General features: G+C 55.5%; 1 protein-coding gene across 4 annotated transcripts in view; it reads left to right on the top strand.

Moving 5' to 3' along the window:
* BCAS4 (breast carcinoma amplified sequence 4) overlaps window positions 1–24,361 on the top strand; it is a 56,451-nt gene that overhangs the window by 15,725 nt on the left and 16,365 nt on the right. For all 4 annotated transcript variants that reach the window (XR_011466451.1, XM_070381042.1, XM_070381041.1 and 1 more), the window contains exons 2-4: window positions 1,326–1,397; window positions 9,163–9,264; window positions 15,209–15,343. Coding sequence is in view for 3 of the 4 variants with exons in the window: in XM_070381042.1 (XP_070237143.1) it covers window positions 1,326–1,397; window positions 9,163–9,264; window positions 15,209–15,343 (309 nt within the window). In the remaining variant the exon portion in view is untranslated. The remainder of the gene's footprint in view (window positions 1–1,325; window positions 1,398–9,162; window positions 9,265–15,208; window positions 15,344–24,361) is intronic.

The following is a 24,361-nucleotide window of genomic DNA, read 5'->3' as shown; positions in this document are numbered from 1 at the left end:
GGCTAAACACACACTATGAATAGGGTCTCCAGATAAACTACAGGATTCCCCATCAAGTATGAATTTCAGGTAAACAACAAATACTTTTTTGGTGTAAGTGTTGTTGTTTAGTCTCTACGTTGTGCCCAACTCCTTGTGACCCCATGGACTGTTGCCCACCAGGCTCCTCTGTCCATGGGATTTCCCAGGCAAGAATACTGGTGTGGGTAGCCATTTCCTTCTCCAGGGGATCTTCCCGACCCAGGGATTGAACCTGCGTCTCCTGCAGTGGCAGGCGGGTTCTTTACCGCTGAGCCACCAGGGAGCCCAGGGGAAGTATGCTTCCTTGTGTGCGCGCTCAGTCGTGTCCGACTCTGTGACCCCATAGACTAGCCCACCAGGGTCCTCTGTCCATGGGATTTTCCAGGCAAGAATGCTGGAGTGGGTTGCCGTTTCCTATTCCAAGGGATCTTCCCGACCCAGGGATCAAAGCTGCATCTCTGGTGTCTCCTGCATCGGCTAACCCCCTATTTGCAGTTTGGTACATGTCATTCAGGTGGCTCTAGTGGTAAAGAACCCGCCTGCAACGTAGGTGACATAATGAGACTCGGGTTGGATCTCTGGGTCGTGAAGATCCCCTGGTGAAGGAAATGGCAACCCAGTCCAGTATTCTAGCCTGGAGAATCCCACGGACAAAGCAGCCTGGCAGGCTATAGTCCATAGGGTCGCAAAGAGTCGGACACGACTGAATTGACTTAGCATGCACACACATGTCATTCCAGTTGAAATGAGATGGAATGACATTCCATTGTTGAAACATGTACATTTCTCGGTGTTCATACAAGGATAGTTTTATATTCTGCCTCTCTTGCAGCTCACTGTTTCTCTCCATGGTGTTTCTCAGTAGGCATTTTTCGGTGTTGATAAGAGCAGGCTTTGAGGCTGGGGACTCAAACCTACCTGAGAATGTGGGCCCCTTGAGCAGGTTCCCTTACTTCTCTGACCCTCAGTTTCCTTATCTGGACCATGGGTGGTGATAAGGGTCACTTTGTTATCTCCTGTGGGTATTTATTTATCTCCTCTCTTTTGAGAACCGCATGGAGCGGATGGTCCGAAGTGGCTTTAACCAGAGCAGTTAAACAGAGGCGTCCACAGGCATCGAGACTGCCACCAGCACTTCCAGCTTTCAAATGAGGCTAGAGAGGTTTTGAAAAGGGAAAGGAGGTCTGGAGGGAACTGGGCAGATAATCCTAAGATTTAGTTTGCTTAAAAAAAAAAAAGAAAATGAAGGGCGTTTGTCTCCCTGGAAACCACTTGCTAATCTCCAGGATATTGTCTCTTTTCAGGCGAAGGAGGTGGAGGAGACCATCGAGGGGTTGCTCCTCAGGCTGGAAGAGTTTTGCAGCCTGGCTGACATGGTGAGTGCCTGGCTGACATGGTGAGGGCCTGCCTGGGAGGCGCGGGTCGAGGCCCGGGCCAGGCTTCAGGGCCCTCCTGGGCCTCCCTGGGGAGCCATCTTGGAGGTGGCTTAGCGAGCAGGAGGCGTGGGCAGCGGCCGGCCTAGGGAAGCCACCCTCTCCCTCTCCCTCTCTCTCTCCACACAAGGCTCCCCGAGGCGGCCATCTTGTTAACGCCCTTCCCCCCAGACGCTTTCACTCCTTGGAGGAGGCGGGAGCGGGCCACCAGGTGGCGCTCTCGGCCCCGATGCGGGGCGCCGACCGGCGGGGATGCTAAGCCTATATTTAACTTTCCTCGCTCGGCGCCGTTCACCAGGCAAATGTGGAGACAGCCAGGAAATGGCTTCAGGCCTGGGAGGCCCAGGGGGAGCCTCCCGGCCGGGCCCTGGCCCTGGCGGGGCCGGGCATGGAATGCCTTCCTGAATCCTTGGCTGGCTCCGCTGTTGCCTCCTCCCCTGTTGTGTGGAGACGGATCCTCCTGGCTGGAGGGAAGATGGTGCCCTGGGCCAGGAAGACAAGGTCTGCAGGATTGTTGCCAGATAGATGAGGGGCCCTGAGGAGCACTGACAGAATGTTCTGGAAGTTCCCAAGCTTATTAAAGGCACACCAGCAGCCAGGGTTCGTGGCTTCTGCCTGGAGACCCAAAGGGTTGGGCTCCATATTGGGAGCAGGCCTGCCTCTCCCCGGAGCACTGGAAGCCCAGCTGGGCGCGGCCGTGGGGAAGGGCTCCGGGTGTCTGGAGATGCGGTGGTGAGAGCCCAGAGAGCCACGTTTGTTGAGCATCTGCTTTGTGCCAGACTCCGTCCGGAGCGTGCTTCCCGTGTCCTCCCGTCTCACCTCAGAGCAGCCCTCCATGATGGGTGCAGCTCCATCCCCCGACGCTCGGCACACATCTGAGCGCCTCCCTGCGCCAGCCGCTGGGGACGCTGCAGTGAACCAGGCAACAGACGTTCCCACGAGGACCTGCGTGTGTGTTTCTCTTGAGGGCCGATTTTTTAGTTCACGTGTGGGTCCAGGTGGGAACCAGGTAACGAGACCGACTTTGAACAGGCTGAGTAGTCGTTTCTTCATCGGAACATCGTTCACCTTCTCCGACTGGTCCCGTGAAGAGGCTGAGAATGCAGAGAGACCAATCTGTCTCCCTGCCCCCACCCCCTGTCTCTGATCCCCTAGGTTACCGGGGAAACCGATCTGTGTATCAGCGCTGGCCTGGAGGTGTGTTCCAGGTGCAAATGGGAGGCTTTGTGAAGGGAAAGAGGTTCTAGAAGGAACCAGGCACATAATCCCAAGACTCAGTTTGCTTTAAAAAAAAATATGAGGAGCAGAGGTGTTAAATTGTGCCTGGAAAATTGGGGAGGCTTTGCAGAACAGGTGGTGATTAATTTGGGGTTTGAAAGAGGAACGAGAAGAATTCAGTTGCTGGGAGTGGGGGGTGGGGTGGCAGGCATCCAGGCAGAGGGACTGGTCTGTGGGGGCGGTGTGCTGGGCGCAGCGGACCGATGTGGGCCCCCGCAGCAGGGGGATTGCGAAGGTGGTAGGGACGGGTGATCCTGAGACATCTTTGATCTCAAATCCCAGCCCATCTTCCTCCTGTGACGAGAGACCCACTCTCCACCCATGATGAGAGCTCTGGATGAAAGCCCGCTTGGATAGACAGAGAGGGGCCCAGGCCTTACTAGCCTTACTAGCCTTAAAAACGTCAAGGCTTCCCAAAGCCTGCGTTTGTCTTGACAGGAGGCCCAAGGTTGCATGCAGCATGGAGAAGGTCCTTTCTGAACTCAAAGTCTAGAGATGCATTGATGCAAAGGTTTTAAATACAGAGGTCGCAGGATGACCTGTGGGCCCAATCCTGCCTGCAGACGTGTTGGATGCTTCTGGGAAAAAAGAAAGGAGGACTAAGCGGCTGACATTTATAGAATGTCATGCAAAAAAAAAAAAAAAATGTGGATTTCCAGCTTCTCTTGGAAAAGCAAAGATCTGTCTTCCACTCGCGTCCCCCCACCCCTTGGGTGCTTTTCCTCACCCGGCCAGCATCAGCCGAGCTGGGTAGTGGCTGCCCCCTGTGGAGAGCACACGTGCTTTGCAGCTCGTCACCGTCCCCATGGGAGCCTTCCTGACTCCCCTGCCACCTGCCAGCGGCATCCATCCTGCATGTGTGTCTTTTGTGGTAGAGAAAATTTCTCTGTACTTCGGGCCCTACTGAAAGCAGGCACATAGTAAACAGACCAAGAGAGTCCTGTGTTTTAAGAAATGGAATGGAGTGTACTTCTGTCAAAGTGAAGACTGTTTCCATGTGCTTATATGCAAATAAGCATGTCTACATCATAATAGAATGATGCCTTTGTGGCCCTTGGAGGCGTTGTTTTTGTTTTTTTGCAGTCACTACGAGGAGGCTCTGCACTGATGATATTTAGATTATAGAGATCCTCTCAGTCCCGCCAGCTGATGGTTAGCTTATCCAGTGTGTCTGTGCTCAGGTGTCATGGACTCCATGGTACAGAAAGAGATCTATCCAGCTAGTGGCCCTGGCTTGGGACCTCCTTCTTTCTTCTGATCCAAGCTTCGGACGAGTGGGGACCTGTGGGAGGCAGGCGATGTCCCAGCGTGGAGTGCTGTCCCCTGCTTGGGCCTTTGTGAACACCGATCAGGTTAGAGGTCCCAGAGAGGCTGGTCTCCCTGGTGGCCGTCCAGAGAGAAACACTTCGTTTCTGATGAAATCAGGCTCCTGGAAATGAGAGTCCAGCTTCCAGTCTGTTGAATTAAGTTCTCCGCCAGTCTGTCCCGGATCACTCTTAAGTAACCAGCGTTCACACATGTGCTCACCACCTTTTCTGATCTGGGATATAATGCCTCTTGGCTTCACCCCAAGCTCTGACTCCTCCCAGTGTGAGGCTGTGGCCATGGTATGTCACCTCTCTGTACCTTGATTCCCTCCTCTGTAAAATGGAGATGGTGGTTGGTTCTGAGTATCTGTGGCAGCATCAGACTGCCCCAAAACTTCATGATGTGAAACACCCACCAGTTTATCACGTGGGCCAGGACAGAGCACAGCGGGTATGGTTGGTCTGAGCCAAGTGGCACCTGCTGGGGTGAGGCCGTCCAGGGTGGCTCCTTCCCTCACTTGTCTGATGTCTTAGCTGGGAGGGCTGGGTGGCCGGGGACTAGTTGGCTCAAGTCTCTTCCATACAGCCTCTCCTCGTGGCCACATGGGCTTTCTCGTAGCATGGCAGTCTGGCCTCCCAGAGCCAGCATTCCAACAAACAGAACATAGAGGTATGCTTGGGTATGGCAGTTGACACAGCGTGACTTCTGTCATATCTTACTGGTCAGAGGAGCCACATAGCCTACCCAGACCCAAAGGGAAAGGACATAGACCCCTCTTCTTCATGGAAGGAACGTGCAGAATGTGTGGCCATCTTTCACCCACTGCACATGGTACCCATCTCCAAAGAGTTACCATGAGGAATAGACAAGGCAGGGTGTGCCCTTTACACCCGCTAGAATGACCAGAACGCAAAAGACAGTGGCACGTGTGGGTGAGGGTGTGGGGAGCTGACACTCCCCTTCACTGGCTGGTGGAAATACGCAAAGGGACAGTCACGTGGAACACACAGCTGTTTCTTATAAAGTCAGACATACACTTACCCTGCACCCCAGCAGTTCTAATCCTAGATAATAACCCAAGAAAAGTGAAAACAAGCATTCGGAGACTCGCAGATAAATGTTCATGGCAGCTTTGTCCGTCGTACTCTCAACTGGAAACAACCTAGTATCTGTCAGCAGCTGTTGTTTAGTTGTTCGAGTCTTTTGTGACCCCACAGACTGTAGCCCGCGGATACTCTGTCCATGGAATTTTCCAGGCAAGAATACTGGAGCGGGTTGCCATTTCCTTGTCCAGGGGATCTTCCTGACCCAGGGATGGAACCCATGTGTCTCGCATTGGCAGGCAGATTCTTTACCACTGAGCCATCAGGGAAGCCCCAGTCAGCAGTAGGAACCAGTAAATAGGGAATTCCCTGGCAGTCCAAAGGTTAGCACCCGGTGCTCCCACTGCCAAGGGCTCGGGTTTAATCTCTGGTTGGGGAACTAGGATCCCACAAGCCTTGTGGCATCGCTGAAAAATAAAAAGAATTGAGTAAATAAGCTGTTGTTTATTCATACACTGGGATGCACAGCCGTGGAAGAGAATGACCAGCCATATACAACAACACAGGTGATTCTCACAGACATGCTGTTGAGAGAAAGAAGCTGGACACAGGAGCACTTTCTGTGTGGAGCTCCGTAATCTGAAGTTTAAAAACAGGCAGAACCACTCCCTGTGATGGAAGTCAGATAGAGGTTAGCTTTGGGAGGGTGCTCATGACTGGGAGGAGGCTAGAGGGAGTCTTACAGAGCAAGGGGTGTTCCATGCATTGGTCTGGTTCCACAGATGTAAACACATGTACCAGTTCATCAAGCCGCTGGCTAAGGCCTGGGCTCTTTACTGTGTATCATTTGCACTCAATTAATAATAATTGCTTAGCATGGTGCCTACTATGTCTTAAGTGACCCATGAATAGCAGCTACTGAGGTCATCGGCGTCGTCAATTTCAAAGCACCAGAGGGTCATGCCACCGATGAGTTTATCCACAGAAACTGGATTTGTGAGGCTGCTCAGCTCAGTGCCCTCGGGGCCTTGGGCAGCTTGTCTGGGCCCTCCGAAACCCCAGTGGCCTTGGGCCCACCTTCTGGTGGGGAGCGGACTCTCCCCTCTCTCATGTAAGCGGAGAAAACTTCCTGTTGGCCTCAGCCCAGCAGTTGCATTTGGCATTGGCGTGTGTTCTTAGGTCAAGTGCATTTGGCTCTCCTTTCTGGGCCCTGCCTCGTCCAGGACAGCCGCGTTTGCTCTGTGATAACCCCCTGCATCCGCTGCCCAGACTTCTGGGCTCCGGAGACCAGCTCTGGGGAGTGGAGATGACAGGCTCCCAGGTCCATAATCCTGGCTGGAGGTTCGTCCCAGCAGAGGCTCAGATAGTACTGATTCTTCCCTGCCATCTTTGTTCTTCTGAGCAATAGGCCCAAGCATGAACTCAGATGTCTGTGACGTGATGATGTGAAGTGAGTTGGATGTAAGAAAAGAAATGTGTTCCTTTTCTCCCGCTCCCCTAGAAGATGAAACAGTGTAGGGTGTGGCCACGGACACCATGTTGGGGAGACTTTAGGGAGTGGTGGGGACTGTGGTTAACCCAAGGAGGCCATTGTCACCTGGCTCCAGCTGATTGTTGCCACGTGGAACATGGGCTCAGTGTGGCTGGGGCTTCTGTTTTTCACAAGAAGCTAGAAATCTGAGTTTCTAAGGTGAATGCCTGCAACTCTAGATCTTGGCACCTAGCTTGGTTGTACTTCTGGGGCTTTAAGCGTGACACAGGCTGGCTCTGCATGGGCCCACTGGAACACATCTGCAGACGTCTGGTATTAGCAGGTGGCCTCAGACCCAAAGAATCGACCATCTCCCACTTTGCAGCTTGTGACCTTGCCCAGATGATGTGGTTTTTCTGTTTCATCACCTATGCAATGAGGTTGAAGAGTGAACAGTTCCTGCTGTTCATCATTCACATGATGAATGCTCCTGGGTGTTGGTATCCTGCCCTCCCTGGTTTTTGCCTTTTGGTTCCCAGCTTACTGGGGAGCCCAGGGGAAGGCTTGGGGTTGTTTCAGACGCCCTCCATTTCCTCCTCAAGGACCTGCAGTCTGCCTTCCGGGCAGGAGTGGACAGTTCCCCGCTGCCCTCATTCTCAGCCAGTGGAGAGGCCTCTGCGGACAGGGGTCTTCCTGCTCCGCCCTCAGACCCTCAACCCTCCAGTTCCTACAGATCCGGAGGAAGGCAGGGAGGGGTCCCTGAATCTCGTCTCTGCCACATTCCCTTCACCCCATGGGTTGCTAGGACCAGTCCCTCCTGATGCTCACGTGTTTCCCCTCTTTAGAAATCAGCAGAAAAGACCTGCCTTTGATCCCGGTGCTCCTGATTGCCATGAGTTTCCTGTTCTTCACTGTGTCTTAGCAGTTTCTCCTGAGGTTAGCCTTGTTTGCTGACAAAAGTCCGTCTAGTCAAAGCTATGGTTTTTCCAGTAGTCATGTATGGGTGTGAGAATTGGACTATAAAGAAAGCTGAGTGCCAGAGAATTGATGCTTTTCAACTGTGGTGTTGGAGAAGACTCTTGAGAGTCCCTTGGACTGCAAGGAGATCCAACCAGTCCATCCTAAAGGAGATCAGTCCTGACTATTCATTGGAAGGACTGATGCTGAAGCTGAAACTCCAGTACTTTGGCCACCAGATGCAAAGAACTGACTCATTTGAAAAGACCGTGATGCTGGGAAAGATTGAAGGCGGGACGAGAAGGGGACGACAGAGGATGAGATGGGTGGATGAAATCACCAACTCAATGGACATAAGTTTGAGCAAGCTCTGGGAGTTGGTGATGGACAGGGAAACCTGGCGTGCTGTAGTCTATAGGGTCGAAAAGAGTCAGACATGAATGAGTGACTGAACTGGACTGAACTAGTCTTGCTGAGGGAGAGACTTCTCTCTAGACATTCAGCCTGGGGGAACAAAGGAAGATATTGAGCACTTTTGCCTATTCCAGCTGACAAATGCAGGTGCCTGCGGAAGCTCCAGTGTAGGCGTGGAGCTTGGCTAAAAACGGGTTGCCAGCTGACCCCACACAAGCTAGACCAGACTTAGAGGGGCCTGGGAATCAGCATTAGGCTTCCTCCAGAGTTGGACACGACTGAAGCGACTTAGCAGCAGCAGCAGCAGGGGATCTGGATGCTCCTTAGCACCTGAGAGTCATATGTATACTGCCTCTGCGTGATGAGGTTGTGGTAACATGGAAATTGTATCTCTCTCTAACACACACACATACACATACACACACACACACACTTAAGGATTAGACTTGTCCTCTTGGCTCTGAAGGAAAATGGAGGCTTAAGTGTCCAATCTCAGTGATCAAGAAATACAGCTTCCCAAACTTCACAGTCACTTTTGGGGTCCTTCCAAGCAGAAGAAACTTAAGTGAGATGCGTGATGTGCAGGAAATACTTCACACAGTGGCTACATGTAGGAAGCAGTTAATGATTATTATTAATTATCATTAGGGCTTCCCCAGTGGCTCAGACAGTAAAGAATCTGCCTGTAATGCAGGAGACCTGAGTTTGACTCCTGGGTCGGGAAGATCCCCCGGAAAAGGGAATGGCAACCCTCTCCAGTATTAGTTTCAGTGGAACAAAAACTCGACTTTGCTCAACTTTAATTTAGGGGAAAGATTTTGATTCTTTCCATTTGGTTCAGTTCAGTGGTTAATAAAATAAAGATAGTTAGTTTGAAGCTGGTGCTGTTTTAGATGTTTGCAGGAACCAATTAATTCCCTTCTCCAGGGGATCTTCCCAAACCATGGATCGAACCTCAGTCTCCTGCATTGCAGGCAGATTCTTTACTATCTGAGCCACCAGGGAAGCCCAATTAATTTGTAGCTCAGTAAATCATACCTGGTTGGGTCTGGGTCCCCAGGGGCAGTGACATCAGTCCCCACCTGGGACTTTGGGTCATTCCTGAGCCTCTCCTTGGGCAGAGTGGCACTCGGTGTCTCGGCCACTGGCAAGGTCTCTATAGAGCCTGGCCACCCCCAGAGCAGGCGGAAGCAGGGGCTGGGGCAGAGGGGCTCACGAGCTGTCCTGTTCCCTGCAGATCAGGAGCGACACCTCACAGATCCTGGAAGAAAACATTCCCCTCCTTAAGGCCAAGGTGGTGGAAATGCGTGGCATCTACGCCAAAGTGGACCAGCTGGAGGTGAGTACAGGGTAATTAACTTTCTTTGTGAGTCTGTGGACTTGTTCTGGCTCTTCCGTCCTCTCTCCCAAGATGCTGATCTGGCATTGATAGTGTTAGGCCTTAAACCCAGTGGAGGGGGTGGGTGGCAAAAAGGGGCCTACATGGTATTTTTAAAATATAAAAAATATGAATTTATATAAGGAATCTCATTTTAAAATTGGGGTACTTTCTATAAAAACCTAAATTTCAAGCTGCTTTTTGTTATTTATTTATTTTTGGCCTTGCCACACAGCTTGTGAGACCAGGGATTGAACCTGAGCCACGGTTGTCAAAGTTCGGAGTCCTAACGACTGGAACGCAAGAGACATCCCTAGGCGGCTTTTGGAAATTTAGAAGTTCTCAGAACTCTGTATTTCTTTAAATAGTTTGTCCTGTTTACTTTTTAAGGTATAAATACATAAAGTGTACGTATCATAAGTGTACAATTCAGTGAATTTTAACATGTATCCACCCCCATGGAGGCCTCCCCAGTGGCTCAGTGGTAAAGAATCTGCCTGCAATGCGAGAGTCGCAAGAGACGTAGGTTCTATCCCTGGGTTGGGAAGATTCCCTGGCAGAGGGCATGGCAACCCACTCCAGTACTCTTGCCTGGAGAATCCTATGGACAGAGGAGCCTAGTGGTGTCCATGGGGTTGCAAAGAGCCAGACACGACTGAAGCGACCGAGCACACTCACGCGTAAACACCCACATGAAGATGACCCAGGTTGAGAAACTGAACCTTTCCACTCCCTAGGCTGCATTCCGGTAGAACTGGTGCAGCTGCCCCTCAGACAGGGCATGCGCTCTGTATTTCCCCACAGTCCCCACCCTGCCCTGTTGCCTCACTGCTGACTTAGTTCACCTGCCTTTTATCTGTGTGGGCACCGGGCCAAGGTGCGTGGTGTCTCATTGGCTCCTGGCTGCACTGCGAGTCTGCACCTTCCCCTCGCCGTCTCCCAGTGGAGGAGCAGGACTTCCTCGAGGTCACCCGCTTCCCAGGAATCACACAGCTGATTCCAGGAAGCGGGGGCTTCAGTTCACATCCACAAGAGCCCAGGCTTTTCCTCAAACTGGGGCCCTTGGGTCAGGCTCCTGGCTCCTTGTGCAGTGAAGACCGGAAGGCTGGAAGAGCCTGCCGTGTAGCGGAGGTGGCCTGGACTGGACGTGAGCCCCTGCAGTCTGCCCAGGAAGGGAGCCAGCAGTGGGCCCTGGAGTTCGCAGAGAATTAACATTCTTGTCAGCAGAGAAGGAGGCAGGAATATAATTAAAACTTTGCCCTTGGAATAGCTGATTCATTTGGATTTTATTCCACACGTTTGAAGGAGGACAGAAAAATGCAAAGATGTGCAGCCCTGGTTCTAGCCTTCTTGGGCCACCCCACCGCTCGAGCCCCATTTTCCCTTAGTATTCAGTCTTCTGACGCTTATTGAGGACCTACTGGATGCCGCTGCAGGCCCTCACAGTGAGAAAGACAGAGTTCAAGGCTGTGGTTCCCGCCAGGAGAAACAGCAAGAGCGTGACCACTGTGTTTCCCGGGGCTGCTGTGACAAGTTGTCACAAACGGAGTGGCTTAAAACAGCATGAATTAAGCATCTTACAGCTCCAGAGGTCAGAAGTCTGAACCGTGGCAGCAGGAGTCGGTAGGGTCGGCTCTCTCTGGGGGAGAATTCCTGTCCTGGCCTTTGCCAGCTTGCATCTCCCAGCTCGTGGCGCCTTCCTCCAACTTCAGAGCCACAGCACAGCATCTTCCAGGCTCTGTCCTCCTCTGAGTCTCCTGATGCCGTCTTAGAAGGACCTCCGTGATTACCAGGACAGTCTCCCTAGCTCAGGATCTTTTTCACACCTGCCAAGTCCCTTTGGCCATGGAAGGTGATATGTTCACAGGCTCTGGGAATGAGGCTGGGGACCTTTGGGTGGGGTCATTACTCTAATGGCCACATTCACCAAGGGTGACTTCAGAGGCACGTGCTCTGGAGGGCAGTAGGGAATGGGCAGTGGACGCTACAGGCCCTGGAGGGTGAGTGGAAGGAGCTGGGGGCACAGCCGGGGTAGAGGCTCGGCGGTGGGAGGCTCCGGGCTCTGGGCAGCAAGATGATGGACCAGAAGGATCTGGGAAGGCCAGGATACAGGGGCGAGGCGGGTGATGATCAGAGCGGGGCTGGAGAAATTGAGCCACAGGAGCCTAGGAGATGCCAGCAGGGCCCAGGACTGCCCTGGGCAGCCAGGGATGAGAAGACCAACTGCAAGCCACTCCTCCTTGTCCTTTGGGAACAGCTGGAGCTGAGAAGCAACTCTCCCCTCCCATGAGGTGTGAATCTTCAGGCCACCGAGTCCCCACTCTGACCTAGAGTCTGCTACCATCGAGGCCCGGTGGCATTTGCCTCCTGTCAGCCCTCTGGGCTGCTGTTTTCCTTAGAGCATACAGAGATTTCTCTGCAACTGGGCCCTAGTTAAAAAGAAGAAAAACTACCTTGGTCCAAGAGGGTCATGGATTTCAAGGCAAATGGGAGACTCCATATTTCCTGCTGAGCTATGTGCGATACAAGACGTAGGACCTGATCAGAACCCAGCGTTGTGCTGAGGCAGATGGATTCCAGAACTGGACCGCCTGGGGCTCAGATCTGCCCCTTGGAGACTGGTTTTTGTTTGTTTGTTTGTTTGTTTGTTTTGACTGCGCCATGGGGAGTCTTAGTGGCCTGACCCGGGATCAGAGCTGTGCCCACTGCCCTAGGAGCACAGAGCCTTATCCGCCGGGCCACCGGGGATGTCCTAGGTCTGCGACGCGGGTCACTCACTCCCCTCTCGAGTCAGTTTCCTCCTCTAGGTGGGGTGTGTCATCGTGAGGGTGTGAGGCTGGCCCCTGGCATCCTGCAGGTGCTCGGGGAGGACAGGCTGTCACTGCGGGGGTGCCCACAGGCTGAGAGCTGGGATCCAGTGCCTGCTCATCACTCTGCCCAGCCAGCTGGGGGCTCCAGGGAGCCTAGGACCACTCTGCTCCCATATCACTGTGACCCACTGAGGGCCAGGAGGCTTGAGAACCGGGGGGGTGACCTCTCAGGCCAGAAAAAACCAAGTTACTGAGCCACTGCTGTGAGCCAGGGACTCTGAGTGCTTTAGATGAAAGAGCTTGCCTACCCTTCGCAGCAGAGCGAGGTCCTGGTATTGGTCCTGTTCTATAGAGTGGCTACGGCACAGAGGTGACAGGACTTGCCCAGGGTCACACAGCTGGGGAGTGGCGGAGCTGAGATTACAGAAGTCTGCTCCGGACCCATCCTCAATGCTGGGTGCTGGCCCCCCTCTGGACCTGGCCCTGCTCTGAATCCGGGGGCCTTTGTCACAAGGATTCAGGCACAGCCGAACTCACACCTGTGTTTTAGACCATGTGACTGTCCCGTCTCTCTCACCCCTCCCCCTCCTCCTTCCCTTCCTTTCTTCCTTCCCTCGCTTCTGATAATAAAAGTGGCTCATTTTCACGGTGGAGACAATCATGTGGAAGTCACCTCTGCTCCCAAGGGTGGCCACAGTCCCCAGCTGCCTCCTCCTGTGCCCTCTCCTCCCCACTCCGTGTGGATGCCTGGCAGGGTCGTCCCACTGCCCCCGTCAGCTTTCCTGGCCAGGTTTGGCCTCTCCCTGGCCGCGGCCTGGCCGGCCTGCCCTCCCTGGCAGGCGTTTTGGAGGCGGCTCAGACCTCGTGAGCGCACATTCCTCCGCGTCCCTCACACTCCCCACCACAGCGGCATTAACGCAGGGAGCGTAAAATTGGAATCGGCTGCAGGGAGGGGCTGCAGGACTTCTTCTGGGCTTTACAGCCAGATGTGCCAGCCGGTGAGGCCAGGAGAAGCAGCCCGGCCCAGGGCTCCTCGTCTCCCCCTCCACCCAGCACACACACACACACAGACATGCACACACCCACACTTGAAGTGCCTTATTCAGAGCCTTTCAGCTCTGCCCTTGCCAGAACCACAGGGCTGCAGCCACACAACAGTGCTGCCATCCTGGGCTCGTCCAGTGTCTTTTTGCTAAGGATGCAGTCATTCATTCATTTACTCATGCACGCATTCATTCCTGTGTGTGCATTCGTACATGCGTGCATTATTCATGTGTGTGCAGCCTTCATGCATGTGCGCATTCATTCATGTGTACATGCATTATTCGCGTGTGTGTGCCTTCATTCGCATGTGCACGCCTTCATTCACGTGTGCACGCCTTCATCCGTGCATACATGCATTCTGTGCACATTCATCCACTCACGCGCGCATGCGTTCCTGCCTCCGCCATCCAGCTGAGCAGGCCCTGGTCGTGGCCTTGTGAACAGCACTGACTCAGCACCTGCTCTCCCAGAATTCACTCTGGAAGGAGATGGCCCCAGAACTGACAGACAGGAAGTTGAGAGGGAGAGGAGAGCTAAGAAGAGGGGCCTGGGCAGCTCTGCGGTGGGGCCGCCTTAGCCTAGGTGGTCAGGGATGGCCCCTCTGTGGATGGCCCAGCGGACCCCGGGCCTGGGAGACAAGCAAGGTTCACCCATGGAGAAGAGAGAGGTGCCCGGGCATGGAGGGAGCTGCTGCGAAGGCTCCGAGGAGAGTGAGGCTGGAGTTTTTGAGGAACCAGAGGGAGGCCTGGGTGGGACACAGGGAGAGAGGGCAGAGTGGTGCTGGGCCTTGCTGGGCGGGCGGGCCTGGGGCTTTCCGTCTGTGGAAGGGAGGCTGCCCCATGGGGCCTGGCGCCGAGAGGGTCTCCTGCCTCTTCCTGGTGCAGGAAAACCTTCTACATTTTCCTTTGGGAGCAGAGAGGCCCACAGAGGGGAGGCTTGTCTGAGATGGACCTGGAGTTGCCACCTTTGGCGGCCTTCGCGGGTGTACGAGCAGTGCAGGCACACGTGACCCGTGAACACACCCGGCACACAGGCACGCCAGGAGTCGCAAACAAGTGGGCCGCACAGCCTTGTCTTAGACACTCTGGAGTTACTGCTAACATTGTTAAAAACTAGACATTTTTCATGAAATCTGAATGTCCTGTTTTTTCTTTTTAAATGATGTTATCTGGCATTAATTGAGCTCTTAATATGCCCTGAGCGCTAAACTGCTGAGCAGGGTTGATACTGTTATGATTCCTGCTTCACAGATACTAAAATTGGGGGTAACAGAAATGAAGTAACCTGGCAAAAGGCATACGACCAGTGAGTGGTAGACCCTGGGTCTAGTCCAGCGGGTCTGACCCCAGCCTTCTCTTTTCTCAATGTTGGAGGTTTTGCAGTAGAGCCCCAAGCTGAGTGACCCCCAGGGACCAGGGACCTGGTATTTCAGCTCACCCAGCCTGTTCTCAGCCTGTTTCACTCGCTTGTCATCTGCCTGCCCCTTGGCGGTTTCTGAATGTGAGACTCCCCAATACCCATCAAATATTAAACCGAGCAATTTCGGGGAATTCCCTGGTGGCCCAGGGGTTAGGATTACACGCTAACACTGCTGGGGGCACAGGTTTGATCTCTGGTCGGGGAACCAAGAGCCTGCAAGCTGCATGGGTGTGACCAAAAAACCAAAAGAGAGCGATTTCGGAAAACTTCATTTTTCATAAAGAAGGCCGTGCAGCCTGAGTCTCCTCTCTGCTGCTGCCTGGCTGTGTGACTTTGGGCAGGTGGTCCGACCTCTCTGACCGTTGGTTTCTCCCCTCTGTAAAATAGTCTAAACAGAGGGTCACTAGGGGGAGAAGGGGAAAGGATAGGAGTGGAGGCTCGGCCTGGCCTGGCCGGAGGGGCGTCACTGTTACCGTCAGGGTTTCTGAAGGTGCTCCCAGCAAGGCACCAGCGAGCCTGAGGTCTCCCAGAGCCTGGCGCCCGTTGGTCAGGCCAGAGGGAGGCTGGGGGCAGTAGCTGCTGGCGGCGGAGGGAGGCAGCCGTGGCATCTACTTTCTCCGCTCCCCCGACAGGCCTTTGTCAAGATGGTCAGACGACACGTCTCCTTCCTGGAGGCCCACGTGCTCCAGGCCGAGCGGGACCACGGGGCCCTCTCGCAGGCCCTGCGGAAGTGGCTGGGCTCCTCGGGGCTCCCAGCGCTTGGGAACGTGAGTATCGCCACCTCCCCGCCCCCTCCAAGACCCCGGAGCCGGGAGAGGGGCACCGGAAACGGGAGTTCAAAGGGCACGGCTGGCTTCTGCAGACAGGAAGCGGCGTCTGGCTGGCTGGTGGGGGGCTGGCCGGGCGGCTGGGGCATCGCAGACCCTCCCTGGGGTGCCCCCGTGTTCCCTGATTGGTGGTGCCATGGCTGCCCGCCCCCTCATCCACCGTTTAGTAAATCCTGCTGTTTGCTAACCACGGGTCTGTCTGGAGTTCCCATGCTGGTTAGAAACAGCTCCTGGCCCTTCCTTCCGCATCTGAGGCTCAGGGCCATTTCCAGAATTCAGGTGGGGTTCCCCTTCCCAGGGCACAAATCACCCTCCAGCAGGCCAGAAGGGCGGGGCACAGTGGGAGGGGCATCGAGCCCACAGCTGGCCAAGGCCTCTCCCTCCCACACTGCTACTTCCTTGGATTCCTCCCTATGCCAAAGGAAGGGTCACTGTGCCCCTTATACTGGTGGGAAAACTGCTATGTGCTGCTTACCTGCTTGCCTCCAGGTGAGGGACTGGCCCAAAGCCAGTAGCAGTTGGATTGTGGCATCAGAGTTCATGGTCTCAGAATTCTTACTGATCCTTTAGAGCCCAAGTTAATGTCACCTCCTCTGAGAAGCCCTCTGGGATTGCGCACTCTCTAGACAAATGCGTTCTCTTCTGCCCTCCAATGACAGTGACGTCGGGAGCAGCCTCCTTGGTCCTCCTCTCCCTAAAGTTATGGGGACTATTGCAGGGCACCAGGGGCCCCCCACTCACACGGTGCTCTGCCCACTGATGGCTCAGAAGCACCACAGAGGAGGGAGGGCAGAGGTCCCTGGCTGCCTGCTGTCTGCAGCAGGTGCCCTAACATGGGGCCTGACGGGTCCTTGGTCTCTGTGCCTTACGGTCTTTTTCTGTAACCCACAGGGCTCCTTTGTGGTTGGCACCAGTGTCTTCCTTTAGTGGCAAGGCTTGGAGGGGAGGGTCAGGCAGCTGAGGTCAGTGCTGGGGTTGGAACCCACGCCCGAGGGGCTGTGGGATGGGGTCCCCTGCCTGCTTCTGCTGCGGGATCCCATCGAGGTGTGGCCAGACACGCTGGGACCTGCACCCTCTCATCTCTGCCAGACTCGGGGGGCCCCCTAGCCCTACCTGTGGTGACTTGTTCCAGGAAACGCGTCCCAGCCAGGGCTGGTGAGTCATTCAGCGACCCTGGCGTGTTGATCTTGGCCCCAGGAGGGCTTTGTGTGGTCCAGGGGATGCGGGTGAGTGTGCTCACACGCAAGTGCAAACCCAAGGGTTTCCAGGGCTGCATCTGCACCCAAGGCGCCAGCTGCAGGGGCTCTTCTAGATACAGAGTCGTCGCAGCTCGCCCTGGGGCCCAGACCTGCCGGGATCTCACAGCCCATCCTGTGAGGGAGGGCTAGTCATCAGATGAGGAAGCTGAGGCACCGAAGGGTCAAACCGCTTGCCCACCCAGGATGTGGTGGAGCTGCGATTTGAACCTGCGGAGCTGGTGCACTGCAGCGCCTGGTCCTACTGGGCCTCTCTGAACCCGGTTCCGACCGCTGCAGCTGCGGTCTGGGGTGGGGGTCCTTGAAGAGCCCCCACGTGGGTCCCTGTTTCTTCTGTCTGGAAGAACCCACCCAGCCAGGGTTTCACGCTGTGTCCAGCCGGTTCCCCTCCATCCCTGCCGAGGTGGACGCGTCACTGACCACTGCCCTCACCCTCAGAGGCCACACGGCCCCCCTCTCCCCCCAGCAGCGAGGAGCCCTCCAAATTCTGCCTTCCTGTCCCAACTCACCCTCCTTGCCCCATGCAGTGAGGGGCTGATGCGGGGCAGGGGCTCTTGGGCTGAGAGTCCTGTCCAAACTCCTTTGGAAGCCCACCCCCTCAAAGGAAATGGGCTGCTCATTGCTGCCCCCAGGCCCTCCCGGAGGCAGGGGCATCAGCGGGGGGCCTCCCTCCAGGGGCTCAGGCAGGAGGCCCTCCGCCCTCACCCCCTGGAGCTGGGCAGGGGCCTTTTTGGGGGGGGTTGCCCCCTCCCTGCTCGGCCATCTGCTGGAGCAGGCGTCCTGGGGAGAGAGAGGGGTGGGGAGAGGCTGGGTCTGCAGTTCTGCTAACTCTGCCAGCGCCACCTGCCCTCCTGGCCTCCTTTCTGCATCTTTTTTCTCCCTCACTCTGCAGCTAAAGTGGGGAGGTCAGGGAGGGCGCAGGGCATGGGGCCAGGGTCTCCCGACACTAGCAGTGGGGCCAGAAAGCCCCACTGCACCCCCGCCTGTGTGACTCGGTGCTGGCCAAGGCCTGGGCCAGCCTGGGGATGCCAGCTGAGTGTCCCTCCTCGTCACGCGCTCCCCCCGAAGGCTGGGCCTTTGGCCTCCGACTTGAACTGCCGGAGAAGTGTGCGGTCAGTGCCCAGACCGGGGTGAGGGCTGGCCTGGTGCCCTGAGCCCTCTGTGCCCAGACGTAAAAATGTACACACTTCTAGGCTTCAGTTTTCATGCTAACGCACACATGACTATTTTCATGGTACAGAGGTTCGTGTTTCCATGCTGTATGGCAGGGAAGTTTCCCATTGAGCTTTTATGTTGATTCTTACAATGCTGCAAACCTCTAACTCAGAATCACGCCTCTCTTTGGCTATGGCATTTTTTAGCTGTGTGACTGTGGGTGAGTCTCTTAGCCTCTGCAGGCCTCAGATCGCTTACCTGTCGGTTATCATGGGCTTGATCATGAAACAGTCTGCCTGCGAGAGAACTGGTTTCGATTTGATGTGCGATGAAGAGGGCCTCCTCCACTAAAGCAGTGGGAAGAAAAAGAAGAAAGAGTCCAGAACTCTCAGATGGAGGGTTCTGAGCATTGGTGGGTCTGCAAAGTCAGCTGCGCCTTTAAATAATGGTTCAGGACAGACTGCCTGGGCCCTCCAGGGTGAGCAGGTTTCAAGGTGGTGGTGACAGACCAGCTGCTGTTCTCAGCCCCAGGACCCCACAAGGGAGGTGCTAGTGGAAACCAAGGCACAGAGAGGTTTAGTCCCTTAGCCAGGGCTACATGGCTGAGCATCAGGATAGGAATCTGCTTCTTGAGTCTATCCCTCGTTATCTTGGGAGAGAGCCGTGACCTGTTACTTCAGGAAGCACATGTCCAGTGGGGGAATAGAGGCAATGACCAAATCCTCAGAAACTTCAGTAACTGGACATTGCGCTCTGAGGGATGACCTCTAAGGAAGGGCCACGTAAGCTGAGACCCGGATGGTGAGTGAGAGAAGGCTGAGGCTGAAGTCAAAAGCAGGGATGTTCCCAGCAGTGGGATGGCGGGCCCGGAGGCTCTGGGGTGGGATGAGCTTGGGTCCTGAGAAACAGCAGTGAGTCCCGTGTGGGGAGCCAGGAAGGGTGTAGGAGATGAGGTGGGGGGCAGCCTGGACAAAAGCAGGGGTCTCGGGCCACACAGGGGGCCCGAGCGCTAGTCCAACGGCGGCCTTGGGAGGGCTCGGAGCCAGGGAGTGCCTGGGTAGATGTGCACTGCTTTAGGGAGTTTCCAGGGCTCATTCTGTACCCTGAGCTCAGGCTGGCATTCGGGGTCAGCGCTGTCTTGTTTAGACTTGACCACAAGAGCCGAGCCGGGCACAGGCATGCCCTCCAAGCTTCAGAGTTCAGCTGTTAGGACTGCATTTCCTTGGCCTGGAAACCCTGCATGCTGTGCCCGGAGCTCCCTGAGACCCTTGCCTTGCCGGGTCTCAGGGCCTTTGTCCAATTGGGAGAGAGAACGGGCTCTCAGGGGGGCGCACAGGTCTCCTGGCATGTGTATGATCCCAGAGACCCTGCCTGAGGAGGCGACCCCCCTGCCTTCACACACAGGGCCCCTCACATCTGGAGATCGTTTCAGGCACATGTGGGAGTGAAAGTGAGACGGGGCTGCAGGCGTGTGGCCTTGGAGGGGGCGTGGAGAGCATGCAGGGGTCGCCGTGCCCCCCGGGTCCAGGTCCTGGTGATGGCCGAGCGCCCACCATGGTGTCCTGACCACGCCAGGCCCTCCGCTCAGCGCCCGCACCCGGAGGCACGGAGCAGCCTCACTAATTTGTTGTCAGCCACTGTTTGTTTTCCGCCAAACCAAAACATCTTGTTCACGAGGTGTCATTTTGATTAATTTCCCGATGGATAACAGTATAGCGTTTTCCAAGGAAGGCTGTCTGGCTAAGAGCGAAACCACTTGGGGCCAAGTCCTGACGCGGCACAGAGCAGGCTGCCGGGGTGGACTGTGGCCTGGGCGCGACATGGAGCTGCCTGACCCACCTGTTTGCCCCGCACCTGCCCACAGGGCGATCTGGTAACACAAATGGGTGTGTTCCGCCAGGTGTGACACAGTAGGGAGTGGTGTAGACTGTGGCAAATTGTAGAGCCCATGCTTTAATGATAGAGGTAGCGAATTTCAGAAGCAGCTTTTGCAGAAACGGGATCAAGGAGGGCCAGATTTTCCTATTTGGGGAGGACGCTGGGCATGTGGAGTTTTATATGAATCTTGTAATGTCTGAAAGTCAGCAACTGATTTTTCTCACTGTTAAACATTTGAGGGGGAAAAAATGTGTTGTGCCCTGGGTCACACCCTGCACACTCCCCAGCTCTGGATTTGGGGCTGATGGCCGGCATCCCAGAGGTCCCCCGCCCCCCTCCCCTTCAGAGGCATTTGGGACCAGGGATGAGGGGAAAGCTCGTGGCGTCTTCCTTCACTCTGCGCCAGCCCCAGCAGGGGCCCTCAGCTTTCTGCAGCAGCGTGATGAGCAACCTGGAGTTTTACTGGGCGTCTACTCCAGCTCCAGACCATGGCAGTTGTATTGAGTTCTTCCGGGCTTCCCTGGTGGCTCAGATGGTAAAGAATCCGCCTGCAATGTGGGACACCTGGACAGAGGAGCCTGGCGGGCTGCAGTCCATGGGGTCGCACAGAGTCAGACAACCGAGTGACTAAGCACAGCACAGCGTGTTGAGTACTTTCATGAAGGACTTTATGTGCCTTGTCTCAACTTCCCGTAACAGCCCCAGAGGTAAAGGGTATTGTCTGAGAAAGGGACCTGAGGCTCAGAGAGGGCTGTTCACTTGCCCAGGGTCAGACAGCGTAGGCAGCAGAGACAAGATATGACCCAGCTTTGACCTTGTTCAGGGTCTCTCCCTTCTCTCTGTGATCTTCCCAAGTGCAGGAACCACAGCCTAGATGGTGGAGGTTGCAAACTGGAGGTCCCTAGGCCCCCAGTCTGCCTCACCAACATGTATTCTTTGGCCAGCTTGGTATATGTACATGTTAAATTTGAATTGGCTGCCAGCATCTAAAAAAAGGAAATTTTACATAAGAATGTAGACCTCTGGCTTCTCTTGAAAAAACAGAAGGGGGACTTCCCTGGTGGTCTGGTGGCTAAGATTCTGCACCCCCAATGCAGGGGTGCCCAGGTTTGATCACTTGTCAGGGAACTAGATCCCACGTGCCATGACTGAGACCTGGTGCAGCCAAATAAAATATAAATAAAAATATAAAAAAGAAAAAGCAGAGGTCTGGGCCCGCGAGCAGCATCCCCGCTGAGCCACCAACTGGCCCACGTCACCCTTTGTCCTTACCTGCCTGTGGGCACTTGAGTTTCCTACTGGGTCGAGCGCCTAGTAGGTGTTTAATAAACGTTAATCAGTGGATGCTCTGAAGGCGTCCATGGCCCTTGAGGCCCCCTCCCCCTGGGTCCCTCTGGGGGTGGTCCCCAGGCAGTGGAGAGCTGGGCCAGACAGAGCCCATGTCTGCCCAGCGGCCCGGGGCCGCCTCCTGGGCTTCTCTGGAGGTGGTGGAGGCTGTGGGCGGAGCTGTCCTGCCAGGCCCGCCTGCAAGCGGCCTCGGTGCCAGGCTTGGCTCTGCCCCGCCCCCCGCCGTTCCCCCCACCCCGCCCCCAGCTCGTCCCACCCCGCCCGGCCCGGGCCCGGGGAGGCAGGGGCCCCCTGTCCCGCCCTCTCGCTGTGCCCAGTCCCCCTGGAGGGGTGATTCCCGGAAGGAGGCCTGGCCTGGCTGGGCCTTTATCTCGGGGCCGCACAAAGAAGGTAGAGGAGATCCCCTGGCGCCTTCTCCCGGCCCTGGAGCGGCCTCTCCTCCTCTGCCCCGTCGTCCATTGCGGGGTTGGGGGGGGAAAAAAGCAGATGGCAGATATTAACACAGCAATGGAGGCGAGGGGGGCTGGGTTAGTGCCCCCAGCAGGCTCGTTGTCCCCGAGCTCCTCAGCACTCACACGTTAACGGATCTTGTTTGAGTCCAGATATTTGGTGGCAAGGGTGCCAGGGAGGGACAGAGAGCTCCTGGCCGGCTGCTTTGGGAATCAGATTTTTTTTTTTAAGTGTTACATTTTTGTTTCGCATTTGAGCGGGGAGGAAGTTCCTTTCCACAAAGAGGAGTGTTTATTTGGGGCAGGGCCTACTGATGAGGCCCACGTGGGAGCACCCCAACTTCTCCATGGTTGGCAGGACGCAGTGCCCCGTCTCCTAACAGCACCGCCATCGGGGCTGCCCCCTGTGAACATCCTTGGGCCCAGTGCTGCCTCGTGGCCCTCCCTGGGCCTGGTGGACACTGTCTCTGGTCTTGGCTCATGCTGGTCCCCTGCCTGGAAGACCCTGCCTGCTCCCTGCTGGGTGCTGTTTGTTTGTCGTTCAAGGCTAAGTTGAGCATCAGCACCTCTGGGAAGCCATCTAGATTGCCCCAGGCAGCGTTCCTCTGGGCTCCCCAGTCCCCTGATCCTTCCCCTGCCGGCCCTGGCTCGGTTCATCTTCACGTCCATCCACCTGTTCCATGTGTTCCGTCGCTCAGTCGTGTCTGACTCTGTGTGACCCTGTGGGCTGTAGCCCGCCAGGCTCCTCTGTCCATGGGATTGTCCAGGCAAGAATACTGGAGTGGGTGGGTTGCCATCCCTCCTCCAGGGGTCCTCCTGACCCCGGGGTGGAGCCCGGGGCCTTGTGTCTCCTTGCTCTGACACAGAAGCCCGCACCCTGCCCCTGTCGCCAGCCTCCCCCCAGCCTTGGCGTCTGTCCAGCTTCCCTAGGGCTCTCACTGGGACCTCCCTCCTCAGCTGAAAAGAGAAAGGCTGTGGGCCCGAGAGGGCTCCCGGTGGGGACTGGAGGGGCAGGCCGGCTGTGCGTCTAGTCTGCGCCTGCTGCCTGGGCAGCCCCAAGGACGCCTCCTGTCCTCAGAGCCCGGGGCTCCTTGTTGGACAGAAGCGGGGCCACAGTTGGAGGTGGTGGGGGAGGTGGTCCTGCAGAGGTGTGCTTAGTGTGCGGGAGACTCTGGGGGGCGCTGTTAGTGATATTGGTGGTGAGCTGAGCACTAACGGGCGCAGAAGTGATGACACTGGTCCCTGCCCCAGCTCACACTCACCTTGGAGAGTAAACTCAGAGGTGGGCGTTACAGCAGATAATTGTGAGTGGGGTGTGTGCTTCGGGCTCCTGTGCATGGCAGAAAGCAGGGGAAGAGGGGCCAGGAAAGGGCCGTGGGAGGGAATGGTGCCCGATGTGTGGCATCAGCTTGGCTCTGGGTGGCACGGCAGTCCTGAGCGAGGCAGGCCCCAGCAGAGCACCAGCAGCTCCCATTCATGACTGCAGGTTGCAGGTGACGTGATGGATGGAGTGGGTGAGTCCCTCCTGGTGTGGGAACCCCTGTGATGCCTGTAGCTGGGGTTGAGGCATCTGCAGAAAGTGTGATCCTTTAATACCTAAGGAGCCTGGGAAGTTCTTGAACTTGGCTCCATTCATGGTCAGCTTTCTGCCAGGAAAATAAGCCACGTCTCATTAAGCAGTAAATTCATCCAGGTGCCTGTTCCGGCTGATACCATCACACCTTGTCATGTTGTAATGTCAAGGCCAAAGTTCCTGTTACTTGGAGAGTCCTAATAAGTAACCGGGGAAACTTGGTTGAAGAGTGGGGAGTCCTGGCTTTTCAATGGAGTGAGGAGTCAGAGCAGGGAGGTGGCCAGTGCAGGGATGGACCTCACTGAGCCCTGCGTGGGAGGCGTCCCCTGGTGACCTGGGCCGGGGGTCTCAGCACTGTGGCCCAGCTCTGCTGTGTCCCCTCCTGTGTCTGGCGGCTCCTGGCTGGCTGGACCTGGCTCCAGAGGCCCCAGGCACCGCTCCCAGGAGTGTGCATGAGGAGGGGTGGTGGGCAGGCAGGACACAGGTGACAGCCGTTGCTGGGGAGAATCGGGAGGCCGTGGGCCAGGGGGCTGGTCTCAGGGCTGGTGCCCCATGTGGCCCCAGAGGTCTGTCCCTGTCTGGCCAGGAGGCATTCCTGGGCATCTCCACTGAGCCTGGTCACCTGCGTGATGATAAGCCACGTGTGTTAGGGGCTGAGAAGCGTGCTGGATGGTTTCTGAGGGTCGCTGGGAATTAAAAATCAAAGCAGAACCGGCTTCCACAGTTGTGGTTTAGTTTAAATACTCATGTTTTGAAACTGAATGCATTGAACACTGAAAAAAAACGCAGTGTTGTAGAACTGTACACTTGGGCTGTTCACAAGCTAATGACATCGTTTAAGAAAATTGAGGGGCCTGACATTTGCAGCAAGATGGACGGGCCTGGAAACTGTCATACTGAGTGAATAAGTGAGACACGGACAGACGCATCATTATATCACTTATGTGTGGAATCTAAAAAAACAGGTGAGGTACAGATGAATGTATTTATAAAACAGAAGTAGAGTCGTGGGTGTAGAAAACAAATCTATGGTTACCAGGGGGTAAGGTGAGGAGGGATAAATTGGGAGATTGGGACTGACATATACACCCTGCTGTATGTAAAACATAACTAATAAGCACCTGCTGTATAGCACAAGGAACTCTACTCCGTTCTCTGTAATGACTTATATGGGAAAAGAATAAAACAACAACAAAAAATGGATACAGCTACAGTATAACTGATTCACTCTGCTGTACAGCAGAAACAAAGACAACACTGAAAATCAAGTATAGTCCAATTTGAAAAGAAAAAAAAATTC

The sequence above is a fragment of the Bos mutus genome, chromosome 13 (genome assembly GCF_027580195.1).
Source record: "Bos mutus isolate GX-2022 chromosome 13, NWIPB_WYAK_1.1, whole genome shotgun sequence".
Taxonomy (NCBI): Eukaryota; Metazoa; Chordata; class Mammalia; order Artiodactyla; family Bovidae; genus Bos; species Bos mutus.
The sequence above is the reverse complement of the archived record's forward strand: the minus strand, read 5'-3'. Positions and strand labels throughout refer to the sequence as shown.